Source organism: Ambystoma mexicanum, chromosome 1q (genome assembly GCF_040938575.1).
Source record: "Ambystoma mexicanum isolate Mex_15411 chromosome 1q, UKY_AmexF1_1, whole genome shotgun sequence".
Taxonomy (NCBI): domain Eukaryota; kingdom Metazoa; phylum Chordata; class Amphibia; order Caudata; family Ambystomatidae; genus Ambystoma; species Ambystoma mexicanum.
Window position 1 is genome coordinate 602,225,033 of NC_090922.1, and position 19,539 is coordinate 602,244,571.

Here is a 19,539-nt window from a genome sequence, read left to right on the forward strand (position 1 = left end):
CCCCGTCGTGGCTGCATCTGTTCCCGTGTCATCCCTAGGATCAGGGGAAGGGGATGAAGGCTGAGCGGGCCGTAAGGGCTGGAAAGGCGCGGGGGGGAATTAACTCTCCTCCGCTTGTTTGGAGGGCTTCCCAATGGGCCCGGTCCTGCTGGGTCGTCAGTTGGGGGTGGAGGCAACCTCGTCCTTATCTCCATGCATAAGGTTTGGATTGCCATAAAAATGGCCCCCGAGTTGTCGGGCACTGGCTGCGACGTTTGCTCCTCCTCCCCAGGAGCCTCGTCGGCGCCACTGTCGCTCTCTTAGTCCGCCTCCCCGGGATTCCTCCCGTGGGACCGGACCTCCTTAAACCTCTTGTTGAGGCCTTGTACGACTTCAACCAGCTCCTCCTCAGAGGCTGTATCCATGTCCATGATGGCCACCGGCCCCTCCTTTTTCCTTTGGGGTCTTCACAGGGGTCTTATCGATAGGCTGAAAAGAGGATTCCCTCCGTGGTGGCAGGGAAACTCTGGGCCCCGAGGCCAGGGCCGCCACGACTCCCTCGATAGAGGCCATAGCCGGGTGAATCATGGTCTTCACGACTTTTGGCGTGCTTGAGGCCTTCACCTTGGGGGAAGGGACACCGTCTCGCTCCCTCTCGGCTGCTTCTGTCGGGATCGAGTGGGGCTTCTCCAGAAGCTTACCCGGGATCTCCGACTTTCTCTTCCCCGAGCCAGAGCGTTGGCTCGTGGTTGATGGCGTCGGTGAAAGTGCACCCTACCTGGCAGCCGAGGAGCCTGACCGTTAGACGCTCCCGGTGACCGCGGCGCTTAGCCTTCTGTTGGGCCCCCATCACCGGAGCGCCCTCAAAGGACTTGGAAGACCGCTCGGACCTCTTCTTCTTCTCAACTACCGCTGGGCTCTTTCCTTCCAGCCAGTTGGTGAGGCGGATCCACCGATCCCTCATGGTCTGCTTCGACATGTTCTTGTAAAACGCACATTCCTTCTCCACGTGCGTTTTGTCTTCGTGAAGGCAGTAGAGGCCTCTAGAATGCTCGTCCTCCTTTAACACATTCTGCAATCTGCATCCAGGGCCGTTCCTGAACAGCTTGGATCCGGGCGTCAAGCTTCCCTTGTCCTGGGCCATGTCTACGGGGTAGACCTCAAGGTCTTCTGGAATCCTCCAAGAAGCATACTCGACGAAGACCTCGCCCTTGAGGGGCGTAGAAAATCCCAAACCAGGTCCCCGTTGATCGGAAGTAGAAACGATGGAGCTTGAGGCTCAATTGACTGAAAAAAATGAGATTAAACTCTTTAAAAAATCGCAAAACACAGTAAAAGCTCTAGGACTCCCAACACTTGAACGTGCGGTAAAAATCTTAGGATGGCTGCCAGGGGAGGGGTTTAGGGAGAGGGCAGTCATTGGCTGGGGGCAGTATGACCCAGAGACCAGTGATTGGTTACTACTAAGAAAGACAGATCAGAAACAAAACTGATACTGATTTTTTCTTTACCGAGGATTCCCAGCCTGACGACGGGGAATATTCATGAGCATGTGAATCCATGCCAGACCCCATGCTGGAGAAGTGGACCTAGGCACCAGGAGCGAGCAGCGAGGTCCAAGCCCCAAAACAAAGATATCCCTGAGACAACAGTCAAAGGCTGCATGAGGTCTCAGCAATGAGCCGTCTCCATTCCGGATGACAGAAGCTAACTACAAGTTTCAAATCTCTTCAGAACTCAGAGTGGGTGAAGACAGCAGAGCAGGACTCAAGATTAGTGTGGACCACTAGTCTAAGAGAGAGAAGCACCAGGCACGGGACACAAACCATTTCTAGAAGGATATAGTAATACCGTCAGGTCCGGTTCCTAATCTGAACCAAGCACAGTGATTCTATGCCTTACATCATCCACTGAAATAAAGTTAACCAACCCAGCTGTCAAACATTTTTCTAGCACCAGTATGTAGATCCTATTCAGGCATTCCTGTTGCCTGAGAAAAATCAGAGAAGTTCTAGTGCTTTGGTCTGCAGTTTTGGAACTGGCCCTGATGTGTCCTCCCAACTAAACAATTTAATTATGGTTCTGCTTGATGTGGAAGCATTCTCATAAATGCTGTGATTCATATGCATCAGTTAATTATTTGCGCAATAACATTAACTTGCGCATGGCAGTCCACAATTGCCTGAAGATTTCAAATGGAAGGCGTTTGGATTCTCTTACCTTTCTCAGGGAAATGTAAATATTATCAACTTACCCTCTATGATTGCTTTGAACCCTTGAACAGGGTTTTGGCATAAATGCCCTATGGGATCTTCATGGAGAAATGTATTTTTATAAATTGGCACACTTTGCCAACACAAAGCGAGTTTTTAGGGCAGGTTAATTCTTGCATGGTTTTTAAACAACTGTTTCATGTAGTGCAGGAAAACTGTGTTGGAATCTTAAACACTGGCACCAGTTGTCTCTGGTTGCCTGCAACACGGTATGTGGGCATCCTGTCACCTGAAAATATGGGTGAGTGCAAGTATGTAGAAAATAGTACAGTTCCCTTTGCACTGCAACCAGTGCAACCAATGTATTGAGTTCTGAGTTTGTTGTCCAGTTTCTTTTAGAATTCTCTTTTGTCTACTTTGTTCAAAAGTTTGAAGAAAAACCTACATTTATGTTTTTGTGTTTGGTGTCTCTTTACTATTAACCTTCTGACCATCGAACAAATGCATTTATATGTTTGTTATATTGCTTTATGTTTAGTTGTTTATGTATTATTTACACAACTTTCTTTGTTAAATATTTTTTATGGTTTCTCAATCATCAGACTACCCTGTTTGCTTTCAGAGTCTGTTACAGCCTAAACCTTTGTAGTACACCCTGACAAATAACTTGTTACTCGAACTAATTATTAATTAAACCCACAGCAGTGCGGACCCTCTTGTTTCTTTTTGGTGGCCAGAAGACACTAGTAATATGAGCTTACCTAAGGCTATTGTATTGTTCTTCTAATTTTACAAGTACAGCAAGTTTTTGCTTAAAAGTAAGCTAGCACTAAACATAGACGAGAGCCTACGGTTATTATTATCTTGGATTATTATCTTGGTGACCTGGTAGTTGATTGCCGCTTTTTTGATAATTCATTGGGAAGTTTTAAAACTGCGTCTATACATATTTGAAACTACTAATTGCACTTTAACAGGTAGAGTCCCTGGGAGTGCCTTGCGTAAATTGCCAAACCTTTCTGTGCACCATCTGCTTAGTGTGTGCTCGGAACTACAGGATCCATCAAATTTGCAGTTCTCGAGCGCTCGCATATTTAGCTGCCAGGCGCGTCAGCGCCCAGGAAGTCTGTGGGAGACGCGCTGGCGCTGACTGCCCGCTGTCTGGAACATTGAGAAGTGCTGAACGGTAAGTGACACTTCTTGTTTGTTGTCACATATTAAAACGTATAATTACGAGCATGGATCTCAGATTAAATACAGTATTGGCAGCACAGAGATTAACGCGTAGAGCAATAGTACTAAAATAAAGCAAACTGAACTCTGACATTATTACATGTGATTTAGGGGCAGGGAAAATGCTATGCAACCGAATCAGCCATGGAGGTGAACACTTTGATTATTCCTGATGATATTGGGTCATATAGAACGATCAAGGAAGTTGATGCATCTAAGGTGGTAAATATGCATACTTCTGATACCCAGACAGAGGAAACGTCTGTAAACTCCATATCAAGCATATCTTTGGAAGATATTCTCGATAATGTATTGTTAGTTGACCCTCATGTACACAATACACTAACAGATAAAACATGTTTAAGTATGTGCACAAATAAAGTAGTGGCAGGAGATTAAATCTTAAATATTGCACTACTTAACACTCATTCTATGGACAAACATGCCACCAACATTTGTAACTACATTACTCACAATCAGGTAGATGTCATGTCCATCACAGAAAAGTGGTTAAAGGACCCCCAGTGGTCTGAATATTGATTTAGCTACACCTGAGGGCTACACATTTTTTGGGCAAAACCAGGAGAATAATAAAGCAGGGAGGGATTGCCATGTTAGCAAGGAAAGAGCTCAGTCTCTTCCAGGTTCAAATTGCCTGCGAGGGATGTGAAATAATACATTTGAAGATGACCCTGTGCCCTAATCAGTGTATTAATATAATGCTGGTATTTCGCTCACCAAATTAGACACCCACATTTAGTGAGGAAGTAACTAACATTCTAGAAAGTTTTTTTGGGGATGTGTGTTGGTACAACCTCTTCTGTTGACGACCTTAAATTATTAGGGCTTTTCAGCCATGTCGCATCCGTGTGGCCAAAAGTTGGAGGAACCAATCCCCTACCTCCTTGGTTTGAAAACAAATGAAAGTGGTCTGCCACTTAAGGATTGCGCCACACATTAATTTTTTTCCAAGTCACAAGACTCTTTATTCTTGGTTTCAGAGTCACAAAGCCCGTTATTCCTAGTTTACACGTGTTTCGGCTGCACAATGTGCTAAAACGACGCGAGGAACCTGAATCTAAGGTACTCAAGGTATTTACCCGGGACTATTGCAATAGGACGGAATATGACTTTTCTGCTATTGCCCCATTTGTTTTGAGAAAGGCTCTTGAGCAGCCGAAACACGTGTAAACTAGGAATAAAGGGCTTTGTGACTCTGAAACCAAGAATAGAGTCTTGTGACTTGGAAAAAATTCATGTGTGGCGCAATCCTTCAGTGGCAGACCACTTTCATTTGTTAACTAACATTCTAGCCTCCTTGAATAAACCTAATAGTACTGGGAGACTTTAATAGATGGTTGGGTAAAGTCGTGGATACTGAAGCTATGCTCTTAAAGCAGTCACTTCGGAACGTTGATATTATTCACAGCAAAGAACCTACCCACAATAAGGGTAAGGTACTAGACTCGGTGGCGACCAGAAAGTAGCATTTAAGCCCCTTGGAAGTTAAGCCATGTGTATGGTCAGATCATTTCTTTGCCAATTTTAAACTTACGCTAACCATCAATTAAGCGGAAAAAAAAGATGTGTTAAAAATGTTTACTAGTAGGAATTTTAATACAAATCACAAAGGTGATCTGGAAGGTTGTATGACCAGGTTGATGGATGCCACTTCAGATTCTGATTAACCACATGTGCTAGCATCCAACTATGATAAAGTCTTGCATGATTTAATAGAGCAAGTTGCTCCTATGAAATCCAAGTAAATTAGAGAAAGATCTTATACCCAGAATTGGTATACTCCTGCCCTAACCAACATCAAACAGAAAAAGAGAAGAGCTGAACGTAACTGGGGGAAAAGACAGGACTGAAGAAAACAGGACCATCTGGAAATGACTCGACAAACTATATAGGAGCGAGATAAATGAGACAAAAAAAAAACGTTTTAATGCACAAATCAATAAATCCGGTAATGACACCAAAAAACGTTTTCATATGTTAAGGAAATTAGAGAAATCTTATGCACAATTGGACTCATTTACCCCTACAAGTACTGCTCTGAGGTTCAACAGGCCTTTGCAGATGAGATTGAATCAGGCCATTGCAGAATTACTCGTTACAAGCGGCTAAACCAATGTTTGTTTTTAACCCAATTATACTTGGGAAGATGCGTCCAACAACATGTCTGGGCGACACTATCCCCTCTATGATTATTTTAAGTAATACTGAATTATTTGCTCTGTTTCTCACACATTTTGTCAATGCCACTTTCTCTCATAACACTGTACCAGATAGCATACAAAATTTGGTAGTCAGTACTCATCAAAAAACCTGGTCAAGATCTCATACAAAATGTCCCGTTTAAAAAAAAAAATAGTTGATAAAATTGCTACTATGCAGTTTCAGGGACATTTTTACACACAGAGTGCGCCTTGGTGGACCTACAAACCCACATGTTGAACATTGTTGACAGAAGTAAGGCGGGCTGCTGCTGATGCTATTGGATTTATCAGCAGCCTTCAACCTTGTGGATCATGAGAGGCTTATTGTAACCCTTTCCGATATAGGATACTGCTCTGGAGAAGTTATAACAAGATCAAATCTTTTCTCAAAAATAGAAAATCTAAAATCTGTTGGGGGGATGCTGCATTGGAATCAGCACCAATAACGTGGTGTACCCCCAGCGTGCATGCCTCTCGCCGGCGCTCTTTAATGTCTACATTCGATCACTATGCGACCTACTCGAGAACATGGGAACTCAGTTCACTAACTATGCTGAAGACATTCAGCTTATAATTGAGCTGAGTGGGGATTATGCTAAAGATAAGGATAAGATCTCCAGCACATATGAGGCAATGCAAGCCTGGATGTCATCTAATTGGCTATGCCTTAATGGCACAAAAAATTAGTTCCTCATATTCGGGTCATCACAAACAAGAGCAAAGCTGGGAACACAGTACTCAGGTTTCTCTATTGAAGACCATCACATTAAGGTGTCCAATAAGGTCAAGACCCTGGTAGTCGTTTTTGAACCCCCTCTTGGAGCTGATGCTCACATGACCAACCTGGTAAAGAAAACACAATACCATTTAAGATTGCTAAGACTGGTCAAGCCATATGTACTCCAATACAAATTGTGAGATGCTGGTTAGAGCAACCATAATGCTTAGGACCAATTATTGTAGTGCGTTATTAAGTGGTGCCAGCAAAAACTGTATTAAAAACGTCAGACCTTTCAGAAGGACGCTGTCTGAATCATTAAAAACATTTCTAGGAATGAACATTTATCCATACATAGAAATTATGTTTTTATGGGCTGGCCCCTTCTTACTTACATGAAAGTTTGGCTCAATATAAATTGTGACAAACCACCCAGTCAAGCAATACTATGTATTTAAGCTGTACAAAAGCCAAGGGTAAAAGAGGTGATGGTCGCTTCTTTCCAGTACAGGAATTGCTGGCTTGGAACAAGTTGCCAGTAGACTTACGGATGGAAGTGAATTTGCTAACCTTCCGTAGATGCCGGAAAACTACACTGTTTAACTGATCGATTTGGTTGTTTATTTTTCTCCCAGTACGTGTTGTATGTCTTTTTTTTCTGTGTGCGCTCTGATGCCTGTGGGCTATGGCGTGTGATAAATAAATAAATTAAAATAAATGAAATTATATGGCTGGATTAAGAAATCTGTGAATAATCACTTCAGGTCTGAAGGGGTATTGGCAGACATTACATTACATTAATGTATCATCCTGGAAAACCACATCACGTCTGTGGGCAGAGCCTTAACAATTTCATGAAACTTCATATACTTTATGAATTCTAACAAAAGGCAAATGGATTGGTTCAATCTTCCATTCTTTCGACCAAGTGAATGTAGTCTTGCTCCCTACCTAGCACACCATTTCTTTGGCCAAACAAGCATCATAAAACAATTGCAACCTTTTTGCATCCCACATTCAGCTCCCCGTGCTTACTGTCAAAAATACAAATTTACTGTGGTGCGACCTCCAGTACAATTATAGCCATCTGCCACAGCCCTCCACTAAGGTTCTGTGTCCTCTGTTCGAGCGCCCCTTCAATACTCTCTCAAACCACCCCTACCCACTTTCCCATCCTCCTGTTTAATCTTCTCAGCAGCCAATCTTTCTTGCTTGCTTCTTCTCTGTGCTCTCTATACTTCAGAAAAGGAGCCAGCAGCAGTTAATATATCATTTGACGCGACAAGCATCAGACTGGGTGACAGCCTTGTCTAATGACTTCCCTGTGCCTCTACATCCTGCATGACCTTGTTTCCACTTGATGGCTGACTCAAGTCCTTAACCTGTGACAGCAGACAATATAACTCACCTTAATTGTACCCTGACTGTTAGCAGCAATCAGAACATTGGATTCCTGAAAGAGAAACAAAAACAAAACAGGACATAATTAGATATTTTGGGTGCCTCAGAGACATAATAAAAATACATGCTGAATGCGAGTGATTGTTGGGTAACATACCCTGAATCCATGTAATTTAATTGCAACAATCTCATCATATAGTTTTCCCAGAAGGCTGTAAACCAGGGTGTTTACCACCATGTAGAACACATTACGTACCTCCCTGTTATGCTCTTTCCGATGGTTTAGTCCTTCCTCCCACAGATTCCTCATTTTCAATCTATATCCTCTCCCGGCACCAGCTGTCCTCGACAAGGTTTTTACAGGGGTGGTACACAACTCTGCATGGGCTCTGATTGGCTCTGTTGAGTACCTATGACACCAGACATGATGCCCGGTGCTTAATATATGGAGCCAGCCACACCCTAGGACCTCGGTTCCACCACCTTTTCCCTAGCACTCACATCTGAGGAACTTCGGAAGAGCAGTTGGCGTATGACCTATCTCCCAAGAGGGGCTGGTGCAGTGGGTGTTGAGAAATCTGTGAGGGAGAAGGACTAATCGATCAGGAACAACATTACTGAAGGGCAAGTAATTTGTTCTTCTAATGGATTCCTTTCTCCTATCCATTCCTCATCTTAGAAAGACTCTCACAGCAGTACAGAAACCTGGAAGGGTACAGGATAGGGTGAAACCACAACCTATTCCAAGAAACTTAGGGGGCCTGCACAGTCAAAGCAAGCATCCTGATCTGACAAGGAATCCAGGCAGTAATGGTTGGCAAATGGGTGCCGGGAAACCCATTAGTTGCTTGACAGATGTCTAGCAGAGGGATACCTCTCTACAAAGCAGAGTAAGCAGCCAGGCCTTAGAATAAATGCGCAACAAGACCTTCAGGCAATACTTTCCTGCCATAAGATGGCACAGAAATACAAGAGGATGATCCACCTGGATAAGGTCCAGTGACATTAGACAGTCCTGCAGCTCGAGGGCCTTGAGGATCTGGGTCAAGGTGACCATTTGAACTTTGTCCACGCACAGGTACAGTTTCAAGGCCTACAGAACCATACAGGCCCACACCCTTCTGTGGTACCAAAAGGTATAACTAATAAAAGCCCTTCCCTCGTCCAGAAGCAGGCACCAGCTCGGTGGCAGTTTCTCAAAGGTTTACGGATTTCCTCTAATAACAGAGTTCGAAGTAGGAAAAGGGATGGTAGTCAGGTGGGCGAGGGATTAACAGGAGACTGTAACCATGAGATTTTACCTGTAAGGCCCAAACGTTAGAGGTGATGCTCTCTCACTTCCCACTCCTTGAGGAACGGGGACAATCACCCCTTCTCCCCCCACTGGGGTAGAATGAACAAAGTCCAAATTAAAGGTGGTGTTTTGGACTGGAGGTTGCTGAAGGGACAGCGAGGGACCTCTCTGGGCACTTCGAATTCTACTCTTGTGGTCAAAAAATGCTTCTGAGCCGGTTTATCAAATAACGCCTGCCCCCTACCACATTGGGCAAAAGAGGGAAGGGCCTAAAAAGAATGGCCCCTGGGTGGGGTGTTGAACAGCTAAACCTAATGATTTAGCCGTGGAGTTGGAGGACTTCAACCTCTTCAAGCCCTTCTCAGCTTTTGTCCCAAACAGGCTGTTGCAGAAGGGTATGTCCAGAAGCTGTGCTTGGACATTGGGGTTGAACACCAAAGTCTTCAAACAGGAATGTCTAAGCAAGCTAGAACCCGTGTCCATTTCACATAACATACAGCCCTCCATTTCCAGAGCAAACTGAATTGTTTGACACAAGAGGTGTACAAATCCTTGATCGCTTGGGTCAGCAAATATTCTCTGCTTCAGAGATAACTGCCTACAGGGCATGGGTCACTCGGCTAAGGCGCAGGTGGAATTGACAGCCCTAGCAAAAACCTTGCAGGCCATGGTGTCCAATATTTTACTCTGCCCGCCTGGGGCCAAAGAAGGAAATGCAGCCAAATGTGCACCCACAGTAGAGGCTTGTGTCACTGTGCTCTTAGGTCTGTGGTGAGTGGAGAGAAATCCTGGATCTGAGGGAGCCTGATTATGTTTTTTTGCAAGGTCACAGTCCACAGATGGAACGCAGGCAGATTTCTGCCAGACAGCTACAATAGGGACAGCAACACAGGGTTGAAGAGAAGCAGGATCTCGGAAGACCCTGTTCCAGGACGATCAGGACAAATTGGGCCACTGACTTCATGAGAACAGACAGTCCAAGAGTCTGCACACGTTTGGCAATGGCCCTTGGGTAAGAGGCATGCGGTTTGCTATAGGCCTGTATAAAGTCAAGCTCTGGAGAGGTGTCTAAGCCACTGGCCTCTTTTAGGTCAGAAGCCAGTTCAGCCAGGCTCTCTTCCTGCATAGAGAATTCCTCAGGCAAGCTCTCCATCTCGGCGGAGTCAAGCTGCTCAAGGGCAAAAGGAATGCGGTCGCCTTCCTCATCAAAGTTCAGTCCCATCTTTGAAATAAAGTGAATGCAGGAAACAAGAGCATATTCTAGTAAGGAGCTGCTAACACTGGATCCTGCACCAAGGCTGTACCGCCCAAAGGCACAGCCTATCAGCATAGGAGAGGAGCAATCTCCTGATTAGAATAGAGCCAAAAGGCATGGTGATGTTGGCCGAAGAGGTGCCAATGTCAACCGGCAACAAGTGACGTGGGCCCTTGCTCCACCACCAATATGGAGGCCGAAGTCTGTAGGGCTGAGCCGCAGGCAAAGATTTAAGCATTTAATATTGCCAATGTTCCAGGGTGGAGGAACTAATGGGAATAGGTACCGGAGTAGGTGGTGTTTCTTCTGGGTGCCATCAACCCTGGAGTGGGATCGACAACTCCTTGTCTTTAAGGAAAATGAAGTGAAGCGAGACTTGGAGTCGCTGGGAAAGAGAGATCACCCTTCTGTGCTTTTTCTCCCTGTGCTTCTCTGAATAGCTTTCTGCCTCAGGTAGATCCTGAAAGGATCAGACCCTTTTCGGATAAGGATCCAACACCAGCGACTTCGCCAGTGCCATAGCAGTCACCTTGTGGAGGAAGTAGAGTTTTGCGGCACGTTACCATAGGGCCTTGGAATGCATGGATTGGCAGGATCTGCAATCCTCTGTCATGTTCTTCTTTGAGGTAAGAAAGTCATACTTTATGGGGGTCCAACACCAACATTTGTCTCAAGCAATCTGTCTAGGGCCTGAAGACTACTAGGCATGACAATCAAAAGATACAAGAGCTATGTGGTATTAAGAAGCAGCATACTTCATGCACAGAAAAAAAGAAATTAAATCATAGGGCATGTCTGACTCCACGTACACTGCTCCAGATGTCACATCTGGCATTGAAGGTGTCCAACAGCACTGGTGGCTGAAACCTTTTCCAAGGACATCTGGTGCTGGGAAAAGCTAGAACTAAGATGATGAATATTTGGATGGTGGGAATCGATTAGAAATCACGGCACGTCCCACAAGTTCCTCCTATGCAGATACCCACCCTCCAGCTAGAGCAAGTGAGGCGACTCCCCCCTACCCATGTCTATAGTTGGCACTTCCCCTGAGTGACAATCATTATCAAACCTCAACCCACCTTGGAAAAATGACAGTTCTGTGTTCATTTGTGCTTCTTTCCCAGAAACTGCGGCAACCTTTGGGCTTGCTGGCCAATGATCTTACTGTCTCAACTCGAGCATCCCTCTCTAAATCACTTCCCAGCATTTTGCACTGCAGCTCAAATGACAGGAAGACCATTTGGATGTATCCCTTGTCCCACTTATGTCTCACAGGCAGTGGAAGAGCATGGAAGCTCTTGCAAGAGATAGGTTCACTGAGGCGGAGTATAAAAGGCGCAATTAACTGCATACCACCCTCCACCGAAGCAAATGGAATGGCAAAAGTGTAATTTGGGGATATTTTCTAAAGTCATTAGGAAAGCAAGGGAAATGTTTTGACTAAACCTTTCAAATGGACTTTTAAGAAATTCTGTCAACAGTAGAACACTCCTGATCCTTGTACACAGTGTACATGATGCCGATAGTATGACATGGTGGAAAAACCTTACTTCAACTAAATCACTGTTTAATTAGAGAAGCCATGGAAGTCCCTTCCTTGGCACACTAGGGACTAGACAGTTTTTTCTCAACATAATAGGCATCCGCTCTGACATTCCCCTTTCCGGCAAGGTGAGCCAACTCAAAACCTGCAAAAGCTCCGACATATGCCCTGAAGTTGAGATCACTTGCAACAGAGGAGCCACAGAAGCGAGCTCATGGGCCTTTGGGACCAGAAGGATGCTCTGAGACCCAGCAAGAGCAGGACGGATGAGGCAGGAATTCGACCCTGGGATTGCAGGATGTATACCACCTGACAGATGTTCGGCAATCATTCTTCAGGTGGAAATGCTCTGCCCAGGTGAGTGTTTAAGACCACTCCGATAACTCGGAGGGACTGTGACAACGAAACCCGAGAGTTTTTGAAGTTCAGGGAAAAGCCCAAGCTGTGCAACAGGCTGTATGTACAGAACAAACGTGCCAACCCTGGTCAGGGCAGCAGGATCGGACAAGCCAGTCACCAAGATAGGGAAGAGACATGAATGCCCTCCCTCCTGGGCAAGCCCGCACCAATGCCAGCTGCTTGGTGAACACCCTGGTTGCTGATGAAAGACAATAAAGCAGGAACCTGGACTGGTAATGACATTAGCCCACAATGCACTTCAGGTACTACTTGTGCTTCACATCGAAGTATGCGTCCTGAAGGTCCATGGACACCAACTTGTCCTGCAGATTGAGGGCTTGGTGGATCTGGGCCAGAGTAATCATCTTGAATGTGTCCTTGCGCAGAAACAATCTCAGCAGCCTCGGATCGAGGTTGGAAAGCAATTCCTAGTCCTTTTGAACCAGAAAATAAGTCCAATACCACCCTTTTCCTCGTTCCAAGCGTGGTACCAGTTAAATTGAGTCATTTGTCAGGGGCTGGCGAGCTTCCCTAAAAGAGGCAGAGCGTTACTGAAAGTGAGTGGTTGGGAGGGTGTTGAAAATGGAGACAATAATTCTGTTGAACGACTTGAATGCCCAAGCATCAGACGTGGTGTTGAACCATTCTGAGCGGAATTGGGAAATTCTCCATCTCTGATTACCTGTGGAGGAAGTGTTCCTGACAATGTCTCTGTGCTGGGAGCTGGCGGTGGGGGAAGGGGGCTGTGAAAGAGGCAATACCACCTCTCAGAGTACCTCTACCTCTACCCCTACCCCCAGGGAAGTGAAGGCCTTGTTGTCTATTTGGGGAAGCCAGCCCTATCTCTCGAGGGGCATAGAAATCCATGACCTCTGCTGGCTTGTTTTGGTGGTTGTCTAACAGCCCTGCTGTAGGATTTGGCTGTCATCTTAGAAGACTGGAAACTCTGCAAAGAATGGTCAGCTTTTGCTCCAAAGAGGTTAGGTCCATCAAAGGGCATATCCAGGAGCTTCACTTGCAAACCCAGATGTTCTCACAAGTGTCTTGTGATGACCGTGCCCATAGGCATTGCACACCCCATGCAGTCAGCAGTGTCCAGTCCAGAATGAAGGATTTGACTGGAATCCTTGCTGTCACATGGACCATGTTTTCAAAGCCCTCTTTTATCTCCCCCTTCTGGGAGGTGTTCACATGCACCGCTCACTGCAGACCAAAGCCCAAAGGAACATTTGGCAAGGGCAAAGGAGACTCTTAGGGCAAGACTACCCAAGGTGAAAATCTTTCCCCATGCATCCACCCTCTTGCTTGGCAGAGAAAGGGTGGTGGTCGCAGCTTGAACCACCATGCTCTTGGGAGGAGGAGGCATGGCTGGAAAGAAAAGCCAGGTCCGAGGAGACTAGCCAATGTTTTTTCCCAGGCGGTTAGTACTAGGGCCTCAACTGTCACATTAAAAAGGCAGCAATGTTTCTCTTTTAACCTCTTCATCCAGTATGTTCAAGTTTAAACTGAACTTCAGGTCTGGGCAAGGCTTGCGGCAATCCCTGGGTTGAAAATGGAAGTATGTCTAGCTGATTGGCGGAATTTATTTGACTAGCGCTTTAATAGAGGGTACAGGACATCAGAGCTTCTAGAATAGTGTGTCTAGCTGACAGTTGAGCTGTTCTCTGCTGTGACAGCAGCGATAAGTAATAAGACAATTAAAGCAAGAGAAGGTAGATACATGTATAGTGCTTGCTTGAATAAAATACATATTTAAGCCTTCTGTGGTTATAGAATGTGAATAACAGATGATGGCAATTAATGACAAGCACATACAGATTGGGAGTAATCATGTAGGACTGCTAGTTCTATTTGGATCAGTATGTGTTGCGTTAGTGAATATGCATGATGTCGGACGCCGACGTCCAATGCCATGGCAACACTATAAACAAAGTGACAATGTCGGCGCGGAGCCGATCACTGCAGGTTGAGATGAGGTTGCTTGATTTTCACTATCAGGAGCACGATATAGTAAGTATAATGTGTGATGTGTTTGGATTAACATGTGTAATGGTTGAGCGTGGATAGGCTTATTTATTACGCAGCCTGCGACTGTTCGGTTGATTCATGGCGAGTTAGTATTTGGCTATTGGTGTGCTGATATATTTCAGTAATTGTAACAATCCATACCTAGAGGTGGTTGTGGAATATGATTGTGATAACTGTTAATTACTGGAATCTGTGAAGTGGAAGTTTGAAAATATTAGAAATATCGCAGACTTGTCATACTTTGAACATCGGTTGAAAGGTAAGAAAGTTCATAGTGAAGCGCATGCTGCGCAACCAATTCAGGTGGCCGGATACTGCCATGCTAAAATTATTCATGGGAGAGTAATCCCTAAATGCTTAACTGGACCTTTTTGATGAATTACAGGTCATGTATCAAGTACATACGAGAGAAGATTATAAGGTGTCATTTAAAAGATTAATTTAAATGAAGTGGAAGTTGATCTTGGATATTTTTGAGCTACGGTGAGATTTAAGGATGTCACCCCTAAATTAATTAGTAGGAGGCTGACTAATTGTGAAGTTATTGATACATTTGATTGGTGTTACTTGAATTATGCACTTTAACTTATTGACATATCTGTAATGTTTTGGTGATTTACAATTATACGGTGGTGGTGGTGGTGGTGGTGGACACATGGATGCATGGTATCTGGGTAGTACCTACTGTCACTCAACACTATGTTTATCTAACCACATTGGTGGGAGCATTGTGATAAAATATATATGTTTACATACATGAATATATATGGTTTACTCTGTTACCTTTTTCTTATTTTTTCTTTTATTGTTCCCCTGCTGTGTAACACATCGCTGAGCCACTCTCTGGTCAGTACTATTTCTAGTCACAATTATTTTTAAATAACTATCTTATTTCTTCTTGGAATCATTTATAGATTTACATTGATGTTGATATGTACCAGCCCTGATGAAGACCTTAAGGTTGAAACATGTGTTGGCAAGACCTGTGAGGTTGCAGGACCTGGGGTTATGTGTAAAGAGGCCTCCTGCGGGCCCCAGACAAAGACCAACAAAAAACACCAGGAAAAAGAAACATACAAAGAAAGGAATCCAGCCTTATAAAAGGCTTTTGTGTCCTTTCTGCAGGAAAAGGAGCCTACAGACCACCTCTCCCAGCAGTCACCGGGCCAAGAACTACAAAACTCCACCCACGATGGGTAGGGTGCGCGAGAGCAAAAGCACAGGGCTTGTGCTCAGACGTCCGACTGAAGCAGACGTGTTCTCCGGAGCTCAGAGCAAGGGAAGCAGCACGAGGGGCCACGCCCCAGACAACCTTACTTCAGGCCCCTCGCCCACCTAAGCTAAGTAGCGCTAGTGCTGGGGAACCCAAACAAGCGCAGGGAAAAACGCTGGCAAAGCAGCAAAGTAGCATTGAGGAGCGAACGCTCAAGAAGCTTATCACGCTGCCAAGGGTGCATGCAGGGGGCGTCGCCCACAGTGTCGAGTCACTCCTGCTCCAGAGAAGCTAAGTTACCCATGCAGTAACGTTCCTAGCAACAAACCAATATCGCGCGAGGGGGCAATCCCGGGCACAACAACTCCTAGAGCAGTGCATGTTATTTGCATATATAATTAGCCACGCGTGTTGTTTAGAGAAGCTGCGACCGGCATTAGACGACTCGTCAGGAAGTCGTTACTCACCACGCGCGGCTAGCAACACATCAACGATCCGCACAACCATGTGTGATTTTTAACACAGGGTCGCCCATTACAGCGGAGCCACGTGCGGCTATATTTCTGCATAAACAGTGTTTAACCAATCACGGCTGCATGCAAAACTAATACGGAAACAGCCTAAAGCAAGTGGGCTTACATGGGGAGGTGTCACTAATCAGCTGCATGAGCATTGCTATGTGTGTGTGAGGAGACACCCACAGGATAATAACTCAAGCTCTCTTTGCAGCATTGAATTGCTCCTGACACCGGACCTGAGAGTGCGCAGGCAGGAGGCCTGCACTCACCGCAGTGATAAGTCTCTCTTTGGCTCGCTTTGGAGCCTGGTTGTACTATGTGCATGCATTGTATGGTTTTCAGACTGGGTGTGTATAATTGTTAATTGTCTTGCTATCCTATGTCCCCTTGCCTATCCACCTCCCCTCTCCGGACCCTCTTTCCGGTTACCCCAAGTACCATTTCCTGTACAACCAATGATTCCCTAACCCTCTTTCCCCGCCTGGGTGTCGGATGCCTGCATAAGCCTAGTCTTGCAGGAGCCTAGACCGTGGAGGGGGTGGTTGGTTCGTGCCACTCCTGCGCCTGGAGACCGGAGCTGTGCCAAGACCGAGAACATTCTCAAAATATCATTATACTGTAATAAATACGGAGTTGGATGAATCAATGAGTTACATTAATTGTTTGTATTAGAGATTGAGTGGCAGGCGCATTGGACAGACCTTGAATTTAATTAGTTACATATGTCAGGCTCATAGGGGACGGAGTCTGTTGTCATTGGTCCATGCTGCTACACCACACTAATCTAATGAGTATTAGCATTTACTGTGTAAGTACCTAAATTATCGATTAGTGGTTCTTGCTTGCTTCTTTTTCTTCTAATTGCGGTTTTAGGATCTGGCGTCTGACAGACATTCACCACCCTGCAACCTCGACCAAGATCCCGTGGGAGTTGCATTTTTCCGTGTGGAAAAAGGTAAAATGTTGTGCTCCCGCTCCCGGAGGGCCTTAGGGTGCATGGATTGGCACGAACCACAGTCTTGGGTGTCGTGATCCTCCAAAAGGCAGTATAAACCGATCATATGGGGGGTCATAAACTGACATTTGTCGGCTGCAATCCACACAGGGCTTTAAGCCCAAGGCCTTTGCGTGCTTGGGCATGTCATCAAAATGAACAAAAAGCATGTTCCTGAGGGCGCAAAATAAAAGCGGGTTGCCGCCAACCACGTAACACTGAGCCCAGCGCCTGACTTCCCAGTGCCACCGGGACATTACAAGTCCCGGCGGCGCAGGAAGTCAGGCGCCGGATTTGGAAGTCCCCATTCCCACAGAGTCCTATGGGACTCTATGGGAGTGGGGAGATGGAAGCCCCGGCACCGTTGCCAAAAGAGCTGGTGCTTCCGGGACGACTATGCCTACCGGGGCCAATGCGCCGGCAGGGTCAGACATAGTGGGCGGAGCAGCCCCGGCAGACAGACTCGTAGTGTGGCGGTCCGGAAACAAAGGTGCCAGTGAGCTTACCAGCACCCTTGCTTCCGGAACACCACACTTGTAATGAGGCCCCATGTATTAGTGGTGTGCCATGCACAATACCTTAAATGTTATGCACCGTCAGCTTCACCTCAGGCCCATAACTTGGATGTGGGCTTAAAACACAAGTGCAGCCCTCTTCCCCTGGTCTGTAATGCCACATTGTAGTTTTGAATATGAAGGGAGAGGTTATTACTGTGAGATAATGTCCATCTCCCAAGTTATGACCTGAGGTGAAGTGGAGTGTCATATGTTGGGGAAGGCACTTTTTCCCAAGCAATAATAACCTCTATCTATGAGTCTATGAGACTGTTAGGTTGTTGGTCCTAGTTATTTAGAGCGATAGTGGTAATTATGCAAAAAGTAGTGGTGGTAATAGTACAGCAGGAAGGCTCGCAGTAGTGTGGAGAAGGTAGAGAGAAGATGCGAGTGATCGGGAGAAAATAGACTAAGAGCTGTTAGGGAGAGAAGATAGGCAGAGTTAGTAGGATGGATGAGAGTAGGGGGTAGAGTAGACCAATAGAGAGGAGGGGATGATAAGATCAGTAGGCACACATACACCACCCTCTAGAACAAGCAGAGTAGCGTTAGTTAGAAAGTCCCTGAGGAATATAGACAGCAAGCTTCTCAGGGGATCCACCTCAAGTATAAGGAAACTGATGACAGTAGGTGTGTCAGACCAATAGCACTAACCCCATTACAGACCCTGCATTAAGGAGGGGGCACTGGTGGCAATTGCGAGAGAGGGGGCCAGCCTAGCGCCACTTCCCAAACCCCTTCTCCAGCTGGTATATCATTTGTGTTGCCACCCTTGCCTGTCTGTTCTGCAATCCGATTGACATTGTGAAGAAGTACCCCACAGCTACTGTGTGTGCTAAGTAAAAAACCTTGAAATAGGAGAAAGACTTTGTGCTTCATTCAGGCCATCTGTCACAGAAAGTGGAAGTGACATTTTTTTCCATGCTTTAGCTATTACTTTGGTAAATTTGATGTTCCAGTGTCTTGACTGCAGATAAATGCTTTTCTTACTTATTAGTTATTGACTGCATTCCAGGCATTCTGATTGGCTGAGAGGAGGCCAATAATGGCTTCCATGTGATACTTTGGTTGTTGACACTAGCAGACTAAACATGTACACACATGATATCAACATCAAATTGGGTACACCGTTAAACATGGTAAAGGCACACATTTCAATCTCCATTTATTAGGTCAGTTAGTATACTGCCAAAGCTCAGTTTGTAGATGAATATTACTTTCTCATTATGGTATTTTCTCACGAAACGCAAACATATGACCCTGCCTTAAACCCTCCATTATCCACCACTTTGTACAGATTTTATTTATTGTATTTTTTGCAACACAATGAACCCTTGGGTATCCAGGCGCTAGTTACATTGTAATACAAAAAATACAGAATACAGCGAATACAAGAGACAAACGTGAAAGACACCCGGCAGGAGGGGTGTCATGGTGTCTTAAAGTCTTGGTACGAGTGGCATAGCTCTTATACTGAAAGCCAAACAATACACTATCATTGACATTTAACAAATTCATGTGTTTTGCTCGGACTTCGAAAGTTCGAATTTTATTACTGCATTATTTTACCCAAATGTTTTAATGCATAGAGGTAGATGGTGGGTTGAAGACTGGTATGTCTCCCCCGCATTTCTCTCAAAGAAATGTGGTATAAAGGGATTCAAACCTTTAAAATTGTAAAAATTGACAAATACTGGCTAATCTTAAAGCTTAAGCATGCAATGGTGCAATTGAAGTAATCACTTCTCAACTTTCCTCCAAAACAAATACATCAGAGTATTCAGTTTGCTTTTCATACGTGAGGCAGTTATGGCTTCCAATGAATACATTCATTCTCTTGATAAACTTTAAATCTAACTTCTACCAATGTATTTCTTGCCACTGTGAATTCCACAGAATGTTCTTCTGTATAAGATCCAAGAACCATAAAACAAAATGCTTTATGGTAAAGAGAACAGCAAGAAAATTCATTCAA

General features: G+C 45.2%; 1 protein-coding gene across 1 annotated transcript in view; it reads right to left on the reverse strand.

Moving 5' to 3' along the window:
- The window catches only part of COP1 (COP1 E3 ubiquitin ligase), a 1,876,694-nt gene that overhangs the window by 44,452 nt on the left and 1,812,703 nt on the right, over window positions 1-19,539 (reverse strand). Inside the window, exon 19 of the mRNA XM_069641145.1 lies at window positions 7,774-7,818. Coding sequence (XP_069497246.1) covers window positions 7,774-7,818 — 45 coding nt within the window. The remainder of the gene's footprint in view (window positions 1-7,773; window positions 7,819-19,539) is intronic.